The 20,715-nt window shown below is 38.6% G+C and overlaps 1 protein-coding gene across 1 annotated transcript in view; it reads right to left on the bottom strand.

The window, feature by feature from the left end:
• The window catches only part of LOC104402384 (ankyrin repeat and fibronectin type-III domain-containing protein 1-like), a gene marked incomplete at its 5' end in the record, with an annotated part of 51,608 nt that extends 33,140 nt beyond the window's left edge, over positions 1-18,468 (bottom strand). The window contains 6 exon segments of the mRNA XM_010010621.1: positions 3,029-3,142; positions 4,587-4,781; positions 9,086-9,296; positions 14,498-14,699; positions 18,335-18,401; positions 18,404-18,468. Coding sequence (XP_010008923.1) covers positions 3,029-3,142; positions 4,587-4,781; positions 9,086-9,296; positions 14,498-14,699; positions 18,335-18,401; positions 18,404-18,468 — 854 coding nt within the window.
• Positions 18,469-20,715: the final 2,247 nt, after the last annotated feature.

Genomic DNA, 20,715 nt, shown 5'->3' with positions numbered 1-20,715 from the left:
CTTTCCCTAGCATGGAGCAGATTATTACTATTATTATTGATTTATGTCTTGCCTGTCTGCTTCCAGCCTCAAAACACTTTACTAAGTTACAATATACATAGGAATCATTTCACGTCAGCCACCACCACGCTGTAGCCTTCTCTGGAGGGAAACTGAAGGGAGCCATTAGGATGGTGCCTGCAACATTAAACAACAATCCAGGAGAGGAAGTAAAGAATACTCTGGCTCCTTAAAGCAATGGCTCAACAGAATGCAGTCACTGAACTGCCATCCAGCTGGGACACCAAAGTCAATACCCATTCACCGTGTGTGGTTAAAATTAAATCTCCTAATGAAGTGAGATGGTTTTAGTGGTTAGAGAGTGAGTGCAAAGTATTATTCTCCTGTATTATTATTTGTAAGTTATACAGCTAACAAGGGAAAAGATCACACACAGGAAAACAGCAGCCCGTTAGATAATGTTCCAAGCCCAGTTTCTAAATGACATTTGGGCACATAAAACTTTGGAAAAAATATGTTTTAAAAAAAAAAAAGATGACACAGAAAAAAAGAATTGGCAGTTTCACACTGTTTTTAGGGAATTAAACTAAACTGAAGTGACGTCAGTTTTTATCCCTTATATTTCAGAGTCAGAGAAAAGAACATTATTAGCTTCTGTTAATGAGCAGGTATTCCCTAAACACTGCTGCAAATGCTCCTGAATTTTAATTTGCTTAGAAAAAGAAATGGTAAAGTATTGAGGGGGAAAAAAACCCTAACAGCTTATTTGTTTCCCTGAATTAGCAAAATACTTAGGTAGTTTTCTGGATAGGAGGTTTATATATATCTGACTGGAAAGATCCTCACATAATGTTATCAAGCTCTCCTTTCAGGGCTAGTAATTGCTAGCTGGTTCTAATCATTCTTGCAAGTGATCATTTGAAAGGTTCATTTTATGACCCCTCAAAGTAGCACAAAGAATCTCACTCCATAACGTAATAAACAATTCTACAAGCAGTACTTAATTAATTCCCGAAAGTCACCAAAAGGAGCTATTAATGATCTTTCTTTTTATCTAACCATAAATATGCAAGTCTCCAGGGATAAGGGATTTAAAAAGAACATTCTGGTAAAACTAACTGTCAACTTGATAAAGCATAAAATGATCACCAGTGAGGGTAACTCGAACTACAGCAGCAATGCTACCTGGTCTGATTAGAGCGTTAGGTCGGGTTGGATTAAATTTCTCTGCGTGTTGTGCTTACCAAAAGAAGACAGAACTGACACGGTGCAAAACAGACTCAAGCCAAGTGAATACATAAAAGAAATATACTACAACCTTTAGAAAATGATTTTAAAATATCATTTCTATTGGAGAATTTGCTTTACTGTGAAGACATCAACAGCCATTATAATTAGAGTGTGGACAATATTTCAAGGTTCTTTAAAATACAAGTGTCACAAAGAGCAGGCTGGTATTTTGAAGAGAACTTCAATGTCTGAGGAGCCCAAGTATCATTTTCACAAGTAAATCAGGCAGTAGGAAGCCCTTAAATGAAATTTAGTTTCCTGGCAACCCAACCCATTGCTGAAAATTAGATTTAGGCTTCTAAAGGGCTTTGATGTTTTTGAAAATCACACTTCCTGCAGCACTGCACAGCTGACTAGGTGTAATACAGTAATTTGCCTTTCTACTGAGGCTATCAGAATGGAATCGCTTTGGTGGGTCCAGGGATATTTGGGAGGTTGTTGGGTTTTACACTGTAAAAAAATTATTTACTGGCCATAGCCAGTGATGATGGGAATCTCTCATCAGACACAGGAGGAGGAAGGAAAAGAGAGAATCTGCCTTTTCCAAAATAAACTCATGCAGTCCTTTGGGTGCTTATGCTTGATGTCAGGGGAGCCTATGCACTGGCATGTCCACCTTCAGAAGAGCTCCATGAGCTACTGGAGCCTCTATGGACTGAGGCTTTCTAAATTCCTCCTCTTGAAGCAATCCCTGTGACACCCACACATGGAAACATGAAATAGACTGCCCCACAACACAGCCATTAGGGTTCTTGCCGTGTGTGTGGAAACCCAAGGTTCAAGTACCTCTCATAGGAGGAGTTTTTAATTATTAATACAAAGAAATGAACACAACAGGAAACATTGAGAGGCACAGTGGGAAATAACTGAGAGGACTTCCAGACTCCTCACTCCTTGCCCCCTCTGGGCTGGGCAAAGAAGGCCTCAGAACTTCAGAACAGAGCTTTCAGGCCCCTTGACCTGTGGGAGGACTCAGGCTCCCACTGGAACATGGAGGCTGCAGCACATTGCTGCACTTAACACTGAAGAACTTATTGTTCCAAACATTTTAGAAAACCTAGAAGTTCCTTTAAATAGGAAATATTAAAATTTCTCATTTTTGTTCTAATCTTCAATATAACTTTTTTTGTTGGAATTTCCTGTGGAACAGAAATTCTGTTTTAAAACCATTTCTATTCAACAGTGCTATTCAGATGGAAGCATTTTCCTATTCATTCCACTTTGCAACTAACTGGTGCCACCCCGAATGTATTGCTCTTCCAAGAATGATGTGGCAGCCCTGGAATAACTAATTAGTTGGGCTGTATGATGCCTCTGCCAAAAGTTTCAGCTTCCAGAGGCATTCCTTTAAGGAATGGTGGTGTGGGTTTGGCATTTACAAGGATACACATGGTTTTAGGAGCCCACAGGCACCAAAAGTTAGTTTGTGTTTTATAACTGCTCATCTCAACCCAGTCATTGAGCCCATGTCCTAACCACAGTGAGTCAAGCAAACTTCTTCAAAGCACTCATGGAGAAATCTTTTGGTTAATTTATTTTTCTTTTTTTAATAAAGATTTTGTCTTTGGGGAATCTTTTAAGAAAATCCCACTTCTATGGCTATTAACTGGGAAAATAATTCAAACTTCATTTTGTAATATAGCTCTCTAATATAATCTCTTGTATATAAATACCTTTGCATTTAGCCCTCAAATTTTTGTACATTGATAACACAAATGAAAGATGTCTAAATCAGTACCTTTATACTTGGTCACCACAGCTGAGTTGACACTCAGAGGTTCTTGGAAGGTGACAGTGAGTGATGTACTGCTTGTTACCATGAGACAGACATTGGTTGGCGCCTCAGGGGCTCCTGGGAGAGAAGAGAAAACATCAGCTCTTCAGCACAACAAATCCTATTCAAACAATGTTTCTGAGTCTTCAAAGAACCCACTGAAAATCACCCTGCAATTGTGAGCTTTGGGTTGTAGGTGTTTGTGTTCTCTGCCTTTTGAGCATTTTAATTAGTGCCCCTGCTAACAATATCCTGCAGACACCATTTGTTTCTATCATGGTTTTTGGCTCCTTTCAGTTAAAAATATCTTCCTGCATATATGTAACCCAATAAAACAGATTCATGCTAATTATGTCAATGAAAAGCCCCTATAAATCTCTTGGGGTGGGTGGGAGGAGAGAGAAAGGACAAAACCACAAAGAGCTAATTCAACCTTTATGGTTTCACTCACAAACTCAAATTTATCAAATCACAGAAAACATTTTTACATTATTGTGATGCAGGAATTGCAAATTCCACAAATGTGTCAGTGTCAAAGTCCCAAAATACAGTTGTCAACTGAGGCCTAATTTTTATTTTTTTAAGGCTCAATTCACAGAATATCAGTGAGACTCAATTCAGAAATCAAACACAGAATGTCATGAGTAACTGCTGGGATTGTTTTAAAAAATCGATATATTAAGTTACTAAATACAGGAAATAGAGCAGTAATGTATCTAGTAGTGGTGTATCACTACATCTGTCTTGAAGAAGTAATCTTAAAATTCAATGAATTGGAGAAAATTATTTGTAAGTTCATCTATAAGTTGGTTGTAAAAATGTCAATGGCAATGATTGTATTTCATCAAATAGGGGGCAGCTAAAAGATCTACACACGAAACAATTCAACCCTGTTTACTCCTTCCTATGGCCCCAAATTCATTTTGCTTTGGGTGCAGTGTCACTTATACAACTGTTTAAAGTGGCCTAATCTGTGACTAGGCTGATAAAACGTTAGACATGGAGGCCAAATTTAAAATTTCACATTTTTTATAAGGAAAATCAAATTCCATTATTTGATCATTCTGAATCAGAATAAATTAAAAAGAATAAAAAAATCACAACAGAAGAAAGGGTAGTATCCCCCTCCCTCTTCCTCCCTATTCACATATCCTTTTCTAATAATCCTATTTTAAACTTGGAGCACATTAAGTGAGATCAAGGAGTAAATGTGAAGAAAAATAAGCAAGACCGAATCGTTAGATCCTGATCTCATCTTACCAGTCTTATGCAGCCCACTCCTAAAGGAGCTAGGAGCTTGTTGCTCTCAGATATGTGGCCCTCTGTTGTTCTCACATCTATTTCTTCCTCATTTGCTGGAAGGCCGTTTAGCCATATGCCTCAGTTCCCCAACCCTAACATTAGCCTGCTTCATATCAGTGCTGTGAGGGTCACTTGATGAGAGCATGTTTGCTCAACAAAGGCAAAGTGTTCCCAGTTGCAGAGTTCATCTCAGATTTTGTAACTACTTTCTTCTACTTACTAGCATGCTCGTAGCCTGCCTTCATGCGCTTGTATAGCCTGTATCTCCATTCCCATGCTTTTAGTTGCTTCTCTTTCTCCGTGTTGTCTGTACCAAGGTCTTCATTCACCATTTGTGCAGACAATTCAGTAACTCGCTGCTGTGCTTCCTGGACCAATGTACTCAGATGCACTGACCTGCTTTCCATGTTAACAACTACCAAGAGAAGAGGAAAGTAAGTAATTGCTTGGTGGCCTTACGCATTCTGGTTATAACACAAGTCAAATACTTGAACACTCTGCCTTCTAGTAGTTATCTTGTCATCAAGTGGCTATATATGTTTTAAACTGGTGGAATATTAAAAACCAAACTAAAATAATAAAGCATTTGGTTTCTATCCAACTCCTATTTTGCCACAATACCCTACGCTTTCATAGAAAGAAAGGTTTTACTGGTTATAAACACATTCAATAAAGCAAAGAGAGATCTCATTGGCAAATTTAAGAATGAGAGTTCTGTGCCTGAGAGCTGTGGCTGGTATAGAATGGATCTTTTCCCAGATTTAATTTGTGCCACAGTTTTGCCTGTGTAATATCTAACGAGTCTTCTGACAGGCTGGACAGATAGTGAGCAGCTTGACACAAAGGTTTTGTTTCTCTCCAGTGCTCAGAATAATTTTAATTCAACATTTAGCAGTTCAGATTGTCTGTATGAACTACTGTGTGCTACATAAAGGAGAAAAGGAAGACCACATAGGTTACAAACTAAAATAGGTTTGCTTTTAGCCCAAGTCCACAAGACTACCCTAACCCCACCCCTTGTTATACATGAAAAGTGGTGAATCAAGCCCTATTTTCAGCAATGTTCTTAGCCTGAAATTGTTCAAACTATTTTCAGTTTAGAAAATAGGGCTTGTAGGGGTATTAATCCGAACAGAAATGCAACCAGTGATCTGATGTGCAGTAAGAAGGAAATAGTGTACGAGAGGTAATTCTGAAATCACAGAAAATGACTTTTCTCTGGTGTCTGGTATTTTTGCAGAAGAGCTCCAAGAGAGTCTTAATTTAAAAGGCCCCCATTTACTGAAAGCACTGTCCTAGCACAAACAGCTGCTCTTAGCAATGATGAGGAGTTGCTCTGTGGGGGCAGCCAGGCTCTATTTTTCCCTAAGGATTTTAGAGGACAGCATGAGTCTTGCAAAGGACACACTGATCACTCGCATGAGCAGTAGCCATTTCCGAAAACAGTACCACAGACAGAACCAAGACTGGCAGGTTTTACACATCAAAACACCACAGAAGCAAAGACGTGTGTGCATATGAATGTGTTTTTCCTGAGCCAGAATTATAAGGATTATGGGACAGATCAGATTGGAAAGGACCTTCTCTAGTCCAACCTTCATGTTCCAAACAGGGTCAGATGTGGGGTCAGACCAAGTTACTGAGGGCATTACCCAGTCTGGTCTCGAAAACTTCCCAGGATTGAAGCTTTACAGTGACTCTAGGCAACCTGTTCCAAGTCTTTACTGTCCTCATGGTGAAAAGGTGCTTCTTTTATCCGGTCCAAACATCTCATTTTAACTTTTGCCCTCTGTCTTTCGTAACAATATCCCAATTGAAGTTCAGCAGAGTCCAAGAATAGCCCCACATACTGATATGAAAAGTGCCCAGGATCTTTAAAGCCATAGGAGGAGAGCAAATTACTCAACACCTCTGACATCCAAAAGGTTGTTTTTGAAGAATGTTTGTCTCCAAGACTTTGCTTTCAGAAGCTGGCTTGAAGCCATCCTTGAAGTTTGATCATTCTTCATATGGACATCAGAGACACATGGCTAGGCTTACTGGAATCTGCTGGTATCCTCAGAACTGCCTGTTTACTGAGAGGCCAAAGGTGATACAGTTTCCTGGATCCATGCCTACAATAAGCATGCAACACATCTGATAGCACAACAGGACTGAGGAAGGAGATTTTATGTGCCAGAACTTCAGGTAATTGAGAACTGGCATCAATTCAAGTTCTCACTAAGGATCTGGCTCTATCTGTTTAATCAAGATTCTGCTTCACAATTGTCAGGTGTTGGAAATGTGTTCAATCAGACACTGGGAATTTTAGTCTTATTTTTATTTGGGTTCATACGAACAAACCAAGCCAAACCATGAGTATGATGAATAAGAGTAACTGAAAAGGTAACACAGTGGACTCTGCCTCCTCCCAAAATAAATTAATATTTTAAATGCTGCACTGTCTGATCTTTGTTTGTGTTTAAGAGATGTTGGGTTCCTGTTAAGATTTATACAGTCTGAGCTCCATGTGGAAATGAAGACCATGGTTTTACTTTCTATTGCCTTCTCTGCTGTTGTTCCTATTCCAGGCAGAAGTCCAGGTGATGCAGATGGAAGTTATCTGTCCTCCAGATCCTCTTTTCTACATCATTAGGTTAGGGGCTATAATAAGATTTCAGCTGGATCACTACAGCTAATCCAGTGGAAAAGCAAGAGTTTTCTCTATGGGAGGCTTTCTGTGTGCACTTGGAATGGAGAATTCTCCTACCCTGCAGTGTCCCAGGTCTATGCATCTGTCCTGTACACTTCCAATCAGATTAAGTGATGCTTGTGTCCTGTCCCAAAATTGGTGTGAGTCAGAATTTTACTTAGAAAACCCACTCAGCCTGGGGAAGCTTTGCTCTACTGCCCACCACAGAGAAACGAAAACACTCCTACTGGGTGCTGCCTTGAGATCATACAAACCGAATGGATTTCATTCTAACAGGGTTGCTTAAGTACAGAGAACAAAGCAGAAAGACAAATAGAGAGTGAGTGCTATCAGTCCCATGAGAATGAAGGCACATACAAAGATGCTGTGAACTTTGTGAGTACTGAAAACATCTTTTTGCATTTTGCTCTCAAGTAGCAACTGCGAACCCTTAAGGTAAAAGGAAACCAAGAAGGCAAACAATCGTTTGCTTTTTAGTGAGAATGCTTCATCCATTATTTCAATCAGAAAAACTAAAAATCAAGATAAGTGAAGTGGAAATTTGGTGGGTGTATTTTGAAATGGAAATGAGGTGGTTATATATTCATATTCTCTGTGTTCATAGGCATGTTTGCATTAATTACAGGAAATGAATACTAATTTATGATTGCCCCTGCTCGCCATCAGACTGCATTTATTTACAGATGAGGTCAATGAAAAATTAGTTTAGTCTTTTTTACTGCTGTTTAGAACACTCAAGACTGTGTTTTCCTCTAGATTTGTCATGGTTAATGAATGTTGCTTCAGCAGTCAATCATGTACTCTAAATGCTGTCACACTTTTTTTTAAAGCCTCAGTCATGAACCATGACAGAAAAATAAACAAATAAATATAAAACTAAAAAACTCTTTTCACTGAGCAGCTACACTATGCAAAAATCTCCAGGGAAGGTTAAAGGAGGCCAGAATAAATGATAAGTGCTGTGGACATAGAAAAGCAATAAAGGTGTACCAACACTGAGGGTCTGGCAAAAAAGCTCAACACGCACATGCACACACACTCTCCAGTGAAAAAACTGGCAATGTTAGTAGCCTCAAGGTGCAATTTCCTGGAGCACTGAGATTGACATGCCAGCACTAAATGTTGTTAATTTAACTAACTTCAAATTAATGGCAGAGTCTGCAGTGGCCGAACCCCTCAAACACAGTCTCATTATAGCCTTACTGGGAATGTCCTAAATATAGGCATTGACAGTTTAAAACAAATTCGCATACATTGGTGTATTTTTAGACACAAGTAAGGCGTCAGAGTTTGTGTCATGGTATAGGGTTGATTAATTGGGTTGGTAAGTCACCCTCCAGTCCACAAATTGGGCATTAAAATGCCCATGAAGGAATACAAAGGAGTTTTAGAACTACAATATGTAGTTATAAGCAATATTGGTATTCCAGGAAAGTGAGAAGTCTGTTCTGTGTTTGGATTTTCACTGGTTCTGTAGAACTTTGAAATTCTCATTTAAGTGAGATTTTTAGGCCATTTGAAGAGTAGGACTGAGGAATCTGTGGGTAATGGAAATGATGGATTTCAACACAACCTGTCGCCTGAAGGCAGCATAGCTAAAATCAAAAGGATAATCAAAATAAACCAAAGTCTAGACAACCCCATTGTCCTTTCATTTTTGATGACAAACGCCATCTTCTGACCATGACATTTGAATCACTCAGTTCCTGTTTCCATACTTTTAAATACTTTTTCCTCAGCATCGATATTGACTCTGCTCTGTCCCAGTGTTAATCACATTAGAACTCAGACTGATCCATCAGTTGGTGTATTTGACATAGAGAACAAAAAAGATCTACTGAGCATGCATTTGACAAGCAGATACTGCTGCAAATGTCCTCCAGCACTGTGGCACAATTGCTGATAAAATCATCCTTGTGATAAAACCAGTCAAGTTTTCTGTGTAAAGTAAATAATTTGCCAAAAGAGCAGCAAATCTAATCTACAGGCAATTATATAAATCAATTATATTTGTGTTCTTTACTTACAATGTGGGCTTTCCTTTGCCCCAACGTGCAGAAGGGTCCTAGCAATAGGGATGTTGTTTGTCAAGATAGCAATGTCCAAAGGAGTTAGTCCCTCACTGTTTGGTGTGTTCAGGTCCAGTTCCTCCAGTGTGTATTGATAGAGAAGAATCTGAACAGCATCCAGATCTTGCTGTTCTACAGCCTCAAACATAGCTTCATTGCACTGGAAATTCTGTGTATAAATAAAAATGAATTCAGTAAAACTTTTCAAGTGTCAGTGTTTTAAAAATAAAATGAGAAAATTTATGTTTTGTGAGATTTCTAGAAAATATTGAACCTTCAGCCACAGCTTAGCTTCAGCTGGAAACATGAAAATGGTTTGCAGCAAAACTGAGCTTTACCTGCATCTGGATTTGTGTGCTTGAACTTGCTGCAGGTACTTGGGAAGATTCAAATGGGATTCAAACCCATACTTATTACACATCCGTCCTATAATCAAACTGTATGAGCAATATATTCTGGAGGAAAACCTTCACAGCTCCAGTGTGAGCAGTAACATGTACTCTTCATTCAAACACTTCAGTCATTTCTAGGTGCTCACAGTTTTGCACTTAGTTGGAAGTAGAAGCATTTGAAGTGCACAGTCCTTAAATAAAGAAGTAGAAACGAGACTGAAAAAATTGGCTGTTCAGGGTGCATGCCCAGAAAGTGATGTGCCTGAACAGCAGTGAACACAGCAGCCAAACCCATGAGCATACATGACATAAACAGGGAGAACCACTGAACCTTTTCTTACCAATGTCAAGGAGGTAAAACAATGGTAGAACACAAAGAAACCTCTCACTTCTTAACGGAGCTGGGGAGAAGCAGGTGCAGGAGAGCAGCATAGCCTGCAGGTTTCTGTTCTGAGAGCATCCTTCTGGAGCCCGCAGTAACGACATGCTATCTGCCAAGATTCTTTACATTCTCTCCCAGTGTCCCATTGCCATAATTACCCACTAGGTTTTTTTGACTCTTAAGAATGAATTAGTAGAAGCAAGAGGCCCAGCTAAGCAAAGAGTGCTCAGCATGTGGTCACATAAAGAAGCAGAGATCTGCGTAGATCTATTGTGCCAATGGGCATACTGGAGAAATGCATACATGAAAGGAAGCAGTCCAGATACATGATGTAAACTGGATTTCTGTGTCCTGAAACCCACATGGAGGAAGCATAGAAAATCCTTATAAAATAATGTATTCTTCATGATCTGAAATAAATATTGAAAGCCTTCTACTGTGATTAGAAATAAGGTTTTCATCCACATCAAAACTTCATTTTCTTTTCTCAACTGATGTAGTTTTATTTGGCATATCACTGCCCAAGTTCTGCTCTCAGTGCAAAACTTTCTCAGAGAGCACTGATGTGCTGGAAGATCTTTTGGCTCCTCCTAAAAAGCATAGACTAATAGTTTGCAAGCAGTTCTGAAAACTAGAGCCCACAGCTACACCTTGGAATCTGATCAGTTCTAGAGGGTTTGTTTCAGTAGTGTTTGAAGTTAAAAGTGTCTTCAGAAGTTCTTGGGCCTGACAGAAGTCTTCTGCTCTACTGTTTTGCATGTGAAGTATTGGTACCACACTAAGAAATATATATGTTAGATGCCTGTGATGAGATGAATCATGCAGCAATAAAGCAAGTCTAGGAGAGTAGTGCTGACTTGAGAATGTACCTTTTAGGCGCTTAAGTACAAAAGATAGCTCATGCTGGAAAAATATTTATTCTGTAGTTTTCCATACAGAATAAAAGACGCTGTTTAAACAAGTGCTTCATCAAAATGGGTCTCTGTCAAATTCTTGGTTTCAGATTCTTCTCTAGATTGTAAGATTCAGAGTTAATTTCATTACCAAATACTTAGATCATACTGCAGTATTAGATGTAAGAGAAAAGACTCAGAAAAAGGAACGGTTAAATGGTAAGCAGCCAGATTTATCATTCTTTATCCACCCCCCCGTCAAAGCAAACTAATGTCTTTAAGGACATGTGCTGTCATTAGAGAGGGCACAGCTCCAGAAAATCTTGGAAGAGAGGCCAGCACATATTTCTCTTATTATAAGGTAAAACTTAAAGACAGAAATTTTTACTGCAATGCAGCAGTAGTTCTTTTCATTCCAGTAGCTCCACACATCTGCTGCCTTGCTTATACAGCACCTTATCGTCCTGAGATCAGAGATCTTACTCTTATTCTGGTGTTTTGCCCCTACTCTGAACTGCTGTGCCTAGAAATTAAATAATTTTAATTAATTTTAATTCTAATGTCAAAATATTTTAATTAATATCATCAACTGCCACTCAAATCAGTGCTATGCATTGAACAGCTGTACTCAAAATTAACATAGAGAGATGACTGATGTTCCACCTAGAGAGCTGGAAAAACATAGCAGCTGTGCTCCTGTGCTGTTTGAAACTTCATTATTATGAATGCAGAACTAAACTCATAGACTGGGTTTTCATCTAAATTATTATAAATGCAAAATATATTCACCAATTCTCCAAAAATATATGTCAACATTCTAAAAATCGTTAATTTCCTCACAGTTTGCACCCATTTGAAATTCTTTTTCTACTGATTTTGGAGCTTCCTCTGTACTGCTGTTTATGGAAATAAAGGGTAGTTAAGCTTCAGAAGCATCTGCATTGTAATGCAATCAGGAAACAAGCAAAATTGTATTACTCTTGTAACTGATCACAGCTAGGAAAATCTACTTATTTAACAGTACATCCAGAAAGAGCTTACTACAAAGGGAATTGGTTGAAGTAAACTGAATGACTACATTAGTTTTCATTTCTTTCAGTAAAGTTTATCTTAGGAAACACGAGCTAACAGTCTGAGGGCAGAACAAAAAGGTCCTGCTGATGATACTGCTCAATAACAGGCTTGTGGTGCTCACTTAGGGCAGGAAACCAGGTATTCCTTGGTTCACATTTCCACTGCTGTGGCACTGGGTACATACAGGGTTTTCCCCTTTTCTGAAATCAGAATGGTCATTCTCTTTTAATTTACTTGATATTTGAGCATAAAAGTTAAATAGATTGGTATTTGTAGCGTGCTACCCTGAGTGCTCAATACCATTACTTGGCTTTAAATCCCATTTTGGGTGAAACCCAATAAATCCTGTACTACATCTCAGGAGTTTCTTGTGCTATATGAATAAAAACATAATAAAACAAATGATGGTCAAGTTCACTATAACAGCTGAAATTACCCTAATGATACAGCTGACAATCACCAGGCCATTTTCACATATATATACACATACACTTTAGCAACAGATGTTACCTTCCTGAACGATTATTGTAGAGTTACTTTTAAAAGTTTCATTTGAATTCAGTTATCAAAATTCAGACCTGCCTCGATGCCTTTGAAAATACATCTTTGGATTTTTTTGCTTGCCAAATGAAGTACCTGAAGTAGATGTGAAATTTTAGCCTTAAGTAAGTTGCTGAACAGAATCTAAGCACATGCTTAAGTTAATACCCCATAAATGCTCTTGCCAGCTAATCTGTTGGTGAGAATGTTTCACCAAAAGGGAAAAAATAAAAGCAAATTTCTATTTCTTCATTTCATTAGAAAACTGATTGAAAAAGCTGCATGGATTTAAACAAGAAACAGAGCATGAATTTTATAAGCTGCTTCATCCAATCCAAACAGTTATGAGACCAAATTGCAAATATCAGGTTTTCCAAATGAACAATTCAGACACAAGCAATAGGCTGAAATATGTTGGCACTTCTTGTCTCTTCAAAGAGTGTAAAAACATGGGAGCTGTGATATGGCCTTTCTAATTGGCCACGTATGCACCCCCCTCATCCACACAGCAGTGTGCATCTAACCATGCTATTGTTATTTCAATCAAAAACCATCTTTGTCAGACAGCAAAATATCTACCACATTTTCAGCCATGCTGGTAGACTGCCCTGTTTGGATGTCTGCATCGAGCCCAGCTGTCCAAGTCCAGAAAAACACTCTACACACCTGACCAACTTTTCCCCAACTGTTTGCTTTCACAAAGAAACAGAAATATAGTTGAAGATTATATAGTTTTCTGCCAAAAGCTGATCATATTCAGTGTAAAACGCTCTCTAGAATTGCAGCCAAATGGTAAGAAATTCAAACAAGGTTGCGATAGTATCTTTAGACCCATGTGTTCAATTTTAGTCCCGCTGGTATTGTCACAAATGCTAACAAGAGCTTTCTGATTTTTGTCTTCATTTACATTTACTAGATAACTTTCTTCCTCTTTGAAAGGATAAAACCATTGAATTCAAACAAACTGAATCCCATTTACAAGTGATCGGGTGAAGCTTAGGGGCAGTTTTTACATTGCTTTTCCCTTGACTCAGTCCTACAGCCTCTAATCACCAGGTAGACAGCTGTGCTATGTGATTAATTTATTTAGGTGTTACTCTGATGCACAAATGTATATACTGAAAAGGACTACAGTATTGCTTTGCAGTAAGTAATAACTATGTTCCAGTAAGTGATTCAGTGCTGGAGTGTTTAGAAATGCGATCTTATGTAGCTTAATTAAAATGAAGTGCCCCTTTCAAGATATTTGCTCTAGGTTTGACTGAAAAAGTCCACTATGTGCTACTGGAGTTGGAAAAAACATTAAAGTAGTTTCTGCAAAGACTTGTTTTGATAAACATGAGTTCAAGAATAAAGCTATTTTGGGACATTGCTATGTCTGCAGCAAGACAACAATTTACTGAATGGAAAGTGTTGCACAGCAAGAGAGAATGGAAAGAAAACTCTCCACTGGCCAAAGCTGAAAGAAAACAAATCCTAACAACTGTTGTTCACTTGTCTGGAAACACGATTTTAGTCATTGGCTTTGCTCTGTAACACAGAAACCCAATAATTAGAAAATACATCAGCTAGCAACTTGACCTGGAATGTTTCCACCCCTTCACTGGTGGATTCCTTGCTATTTATTTCTAGGGAAAACTGTGAAAACAACAGGCAAAATGGATGGAATAGGATCCAAAGCCTTTTAAGTTCAGTTGGAGACTATTCACTGGCTTGTGGACACCATCTCAGCCCCGAGACTGGTAATACCTGGAAGTACCCAAGACATTTTAAGTTTTCACAAAGTACTTTTTCTTCCTTTCTTGCAAAAGAAACGCTTGTGTTTATATATTTAACCCATATTTTGTCAAATTAATGCCAAGACCTTAGTCCTAAAATAAAGCATCATCACTTGAGTAAAGTAGCTTGTCTTTAGCCTTCAAGAAGGTCAGACTTTAACACAGGATCGTAAATGGTAGTTCTGTGAAGAACATACAGCTCTGGTTAGAGAACAAAGTGAGGTGATGAAAACTGTACAGATTAAAAGCAAACCGAATAAGGAGATGAGTAGGACAGTAAATTGCCAATTTGATGAATATCAGGTAATTACCATTGAGGTCTTACGGAGGCTGAGCCGGTCAGATCGAGCTCTGAAATACGCTTCATCAAAGGATGTATGGCTCCCCTTGAGCTTCTCTGACAGGTTCCGATACAGCCGCTTGGCAGCATTTGGAGAGGAGGGCATGCTGTTCTTTTTAGTCTGGAGGAGACTCAAGTTATGCATTTGCTGTGTCATTTTCAGCTAGTGGTTTCTAGAAGAAAAACAACAGCTGTTTAGCAAGGTTTTGCTGCACTAACATCATTGATCAGAGCTGTATCATTGAAACGCACATTGCAAGACTTCTGGGGCAAAAATCACTTCCACACACAGAGTGCTTGAACACTCAGGAGCATGTTTTGGGGCTTTTTCAATGGCAAATTGCTCTTTTTGGAATTAGTGCTATGGATATCTATCGGGAGGGAGAATTAAGGATGGAAAAATAAACCAGACCACTTCAGAACTCTTTGGTAGTTTGTATAAGGAGAAAGGGTTTCATTTAGCTGGGGAAGTGTCCTTTTGACAGAGTGAGTTCTGGTAATGCAGGTGTCAGAAGAAAATTACACCCAAATGTAAATGTTACAATACAATTTGGATAACATGTACATAATCTGCATTTTGTCACTATGACGGTTTCTTAAAACAAAACCGAATCAATTGAGAGGGAAAATATGCAGGAACACAATGCAGGACTGAAATTTTTAACTGGTCAAGTGACTTAAATTTGACCCAGGCAACTGCGTCAAAACATGTGCTTTATTTCATAGAATCATAGAATAGTTAGGGTTGGAAAGGACCTTAAGATCATCTAGTTCCAACCCCCCTGCCATGAGCAGGGACACCACACACTAAAATATGCCGCCCAAGGCTCTGTCCCTGCTAGCAAACTGCTCCAAAAGCATGTGGTGTTTTCAGCTGGGTGGGTAGATTCTCCTTCTTCAGACACTCAAGCAGTATTTCTCACTCAGAAAGTATGGCTGGATCCAAAATACTTGTTCACCTCTGAACCCATCACAAGCTGCTACAGAAATAATGCATGAACTTACATTTAATCTGCATTAAATGCTGGCATGTTACCATCCATATGAAAGTCCGTTGCTACAGAGAATGTTTCTGTGAGAGTTTGAGAAGCATTTGGCAAGGAGGGAACCTGCTCTGTGACTAAGACTACTAAGGTATTATATTTAAGCAAATAACAGCTGAAACACAGAAAACCCACTTAGGCTCTGTTATAGGCATAATGAGGCATATGTGCATTCTCAGTTTAAACTACCTACGGCCAAGTAGTGTCCAGGTTATTGCAAACGAAAACCTTGCACTGTGTTTTACAGGTGAAATAATTGTGATTCTAATAGATGCTGTTTACAGCCTCATACTGAGTAGTTTCTTCCCTCAGTTAATGAACAGGCACTGGCTTTGTCTATGTATTGTGCAACTTTATCCTGCTCTGTGTTTGCCCTGTCCATTTAGACTACAGACTCTTCCAAGAGGGACTGCCTCCTCTCTCCAAGACTGCATAACCTAATAGGATTTCTATATTATCCCATAATTAAACAACATTTTCTATGGTCTATGATTACAGTAATTTTTCCATATTAGGAAAAACTGAATTAGTGTTTAACTCTCTGGGAACAGTTTTGCCTTTCTGAAGAAAAACTAAGAATCAGATTTGACCCAACTGCAAGCACAGAAAAATATCCCCAGGGATCTGTGTGAAAAGGTGATGAATTTCTTCACATTTCCTTTTCCCCGATAAGAGTGTGTACACATTTATAAGACAGAATGTCTGTCCAGAAGACCTCACAGTCGTAACAGTAGACCTGGCTACCCTTTCAGACTATCTTTTCCTGGAAATAATCTTTAGATTCTTTGTACTCTGTAACAAATCCTGTAACTTTTTGTTCTTATGGTCTCGGCCTGTATCTAAATAAATCAGACTGCAGGACCAGACTCTAATAACTATAATCATAAAATCTTTCTTTACTAGACACTTTCCCTGCTGTTGAGGCTGCTTGGTGACATGAATTGGTCCCTAAGATTAAAGACAGCACCCAGGTCTCATAAGCTTCTCTTCTCCTTTGAAAGTTGTGGTGAAGCAGACATCCTGAGCACAGAAGTATCTGATTACAAGTAGCCTCACGTATACTCCAAGCTCATGGGGCATTGAAGAGAGACCAAATCTCTGAATAAAGAGAGATGGAGTCGACATAATTGACACGTATGATGAGAAGACATTGATGAATTAGGACAACAGTGCGTGCAATCAGAAGGGAATTATGTGAACTGCATCCTTGAAACTAATGCGCAAGCGGGGATATCATAAGAAAGGAGCTTTCTGGGACTCAGGGTGGACAATACTACAATGATTTTGGTCTGCTGCTCTCTGAGCTTATGGAATAAAGGTAATATGAGACTCACACAAGCAAGTATTTCTGTCTTTTAATTATTACATGCACTTCAGCAGTGCCCACGAGGACTAACTGAAATCACTGTCTCTTCAAATGAAGCATTTTATTCTCTGCTCTGAAAACCAAGCTTGCACAGACTAGATAGAAAGGCTGAGTAGAAACCAAGGAACAGAGCAAATCAAAGTCTCTGTCATGAGAAGCTGCTTGTTAATGTCAGACTAGAGCATAACATTGAAATTATGACCGCCAATGCCAACTCACAAATGTTCCAGACATGCCAGTGTGTTTTGGAGCCATGTGCTGGAATCATTGTGGATTAGGAAGTTAGAACAGTTAGAACTGTATGGAAGTTGCTGCTAAGCGTTGAGTTTGAATATTGGTCAAACTTAGAAGACAGCCTTTTGTTTTATAGATGCATCTATGGAACTGTTTGGGAGTATAAACACGAAATAAAATTCTTTTTAGGATGCTTAAAAGATTTAATTCACATCTGTCTCTGTTTAGCAGAGCTTCAACACTTCAGTTTATTTTCAGATATTAAAAATAAGCTTAAGAAATATCCAGTTATTCCCAAAGCTGAATAACCATCCACTGCTGGTCCATGTTATTAGGATTTTAAAGAAACTCAGCTATTTACCTAATGATAATAATAATAATTTAATTCTCAGAGTAACACTTCCATAGCTTTTATTAGTATATGGAGCTACAAATCATCCCACATAAACTTCTTTTCTTACTTCCCCTTGCAAGAATTTCTTCCTTTCATCAACAGAGTATGGGTCAAGAATCAGTCTCAAATTACAGATAAAATTACACCAATAAATGTCATAGGAATGTTCTTAAAGGAAGTTTCAATTTCTTAAAATCATTTGATTCCAAGAGTACAGTCATTGAATACCAACTACCACGCAGTTAGTAATAAACTCATGACAGAGACAACAATTTTTATTTACCACACAAACCTAAACATCATCAAGACAAGGACAAAAAAGAAGAGCAGAGCTGTGAAATACTTAGTTCAGAGGTAAGTCAGCATATAAACTGGTTTATTCCCCAGCAACAGGGTGTTTTAAAAGCCAAATTCAAATGAATATAAATTAGTTACCATTGTAAAAGCTTTACTTTTCTGATTGGCAAATAGTGACCCAATATGAATGTCCTTTTAAAAGCATATTGCAGAGAGAAAAAGAAAAATGAGAAACCTTAATTCTAGATCACTATCTGAGGTATGTGGCACATGTGCTGCGCTGTATAGACAGGTGCACTAGCAGGACACAGCATAGCTGGAAAAGCATTAACTTTAGGAAAGCACAACAGCCAAGAAACCAATAAACACTATGTGTGTTCTTAAATATGTTACGAAACATGAATATATTAAACAAATTTACACTTTAAACTAATAATATGGAATCAATGCATTGAAGAGTTAAATGTGACTTACCAGCTTAGGCTATCCCAGACAAAACGTGAACAAGTTGCTGGTAACTGTCCACCGTCACTGTTGATGAATCACATTGGCTTTGCTGTCTCTGCTGCTTCAGCCTCTGGGCAGAACGAGAAAACCTCTTCCTTACACTGCATGAATGATCAGATATGAAAAAGCTTATTACCAGCAATTACTGAAGTCCAAGCTCATTGATAAGATCTCAGAGCAAACCAGTATTGAAAAGCAAATAGTGCTGTATCACAAATAAAATGTTTGGTGCTTTAACTCCGTCCTAGCTACTTGTGCAGCTATAGGAATGACTGATACATAAAGCTCTTGCCTCCAAAGATGCCTTGAGTTCTGTGTGCTTACAGCTTGGTGCATCCCTTAAAATTGATCAGCAGCACAGAGCACGAGTAGGAAAAATAATTACTGCCAGAGTAAACAGAACTGTGATTGTAATTAATTTGCCATGAAGTAGGAGCAAAAAGACACTAATGCAGCCATCTTAAAGCAGTTAGTTTTATGTTAAACCAATAAAAGGGGGGGCGGGGAGGGAGAGGGGAGAGAGGGAAGAATCACAGTCCTACACTGGGTCCAGTAATGCATGTTGCATGTGATGTATTGTTTCTTCTTTCTTAAGCAAGCTATCACTACAGCTGTCTGCAATCATAGCAACAAAAGCAGCAACCACATCCATAGTTATGGGACATCTGTGAGATCATTTGGAAGCTCCCAGACTAAAGAGGTTATGCTTAAATTATTAAATGAATAAGAAAAACATATTTTATTGATGCCTCTGTTTCAGCTAAACCAAATCCTGTAATGGCTGCATTAAGAGCTTCCAAAATAGTAGAATGGGGATATTTCAAAATACATTTGTTTTTACTATAGGGCAAAAAATGCAAACGCTGGATCCCACAGAACCCCACGAAGATGTTCCAAAGTCAGAATATGGAATAACCCATCCAGCCTTAGAACTCTAAAACTAGTTTAGATGATAAGCAAAGACAAACAACAACCTAGGAAATAGTTATCCTTTCTGGAGAGTCCAGTAGGTTAAATTCATGTAACCAGAACAGTCCTGAGGAACAACTGGCAATAGCAAAAAACCAAAACACACTGATTCCCGAGTCTGTCATAGCCAATGATCATTAATAGCTACAGAAAAGGTGGGGTTTAGTGTTTTTGAAGGGGTAATGGAGCTACTGTGGCAATCTGCTGGGAAAATTTCACTTGCTTTATTCAGACATGATGCTTGAACTTGGAAACCTCCCAAAAGCTGGTGACCAGTCTGATTCTCCCACCCTTCAAAACTGAATTAGGGGTACTGTACCTCATAACAAATAGCATTCTTTTGCCAAAGAAGCTAAAATCTAGTCCTGGGCCTGACGTGTATCTCATAGGACTTACTACATACTTTTTAAATTAACCTCACATCCAGCCTGGATCTTCCCTCTTTTAGTTTAAAACCATCAACCCTTGCCCTGTCACAACAGGTCCTGCTAAAAAGCATCTCCCAAACGTAACTCCCTGCATATTTTGCTGCAGCAGAGAATTACAAAGTGTGATGACAGTGAGCTATGCACAACATTCCTTCTCCTACACCATGAAAATCACAGGCTAGTTGTGTACAGGATTCCCTCTTTTGTTCTGCTGCTCTAAGGACCAGTAGTGAGAGGGCTGCAGGACAGTTGACTGAGGTCACTGCTCCCTGCCAAGGAAATCTTTCACAAACCACTGAATACCTCTGTAACACTGGGATACTATCTGAGAAAGAAGCATGCAGCAAATTGGAGATGTCTAAATTAGTTAAAATTAAACGTAAGCATAAAAATTCCATTTTCAGTGCAGCACTGAATAGGGATGATTCTTCCGAGTCAAAATCCCTGATTAAGTTTTTTCTGGTCTCTGTAGAGCCCATCTATGGAACTCACTTGTGAGGGAATTCTCAACTTCTAGGTGTTTTCAGGGCAAAAGCCTGAAGTGACTTTACTGAAACCAGGCTGTTCTTAAACATTTTCTAGCAATTCCTCATTGTGGGTCAATACTCTCCCCTCTCTCTTTTGCTTTCTCCCTTCAGCTTGGTGAAAAGCAGAACTTTTGCCATTGCCAGTTCAATTTTTATAACGCTTAGTACTTCTCTACAGTGATTCAAACGTTGTTTAGTAAGAACAGTAAAAGACAAGATGTTTTCTTGGCCAGGCTATGAAAGACAATTAGTTTGTTTGTATCAAGTAAGCTTATTTCTAACCTTTCTGTCATATGAATTTAAGTTCATTATTAAGCTGTTCGAAAGCCAGAAGGCAAAACAACACTCAGCAAGGTAAGAGAAGTAATCATAAATTTACGGAATGATAAAAACATGAAATTAATTAGTAAAAATGATGAATGAA

This window comes from Nestor notabilis, unplaced genomic scaffold (assembly GCF_000696875.1).
Source record: "Nestor notabilis isolate BGI_N333 unplaced genomic scaffold, ASM69687v1 scaffold420, whole genome shotgun sequence".
Classification (NCBI taxonomy): Eukaryota; Metazoa; Chordata; class Aves; order Psittaciformes; family Psittacidae; genus Nestor; species Nestor notabilis.
This window is presented reverse-complemented; position numbering and strand designations above follow the sequence as displayed.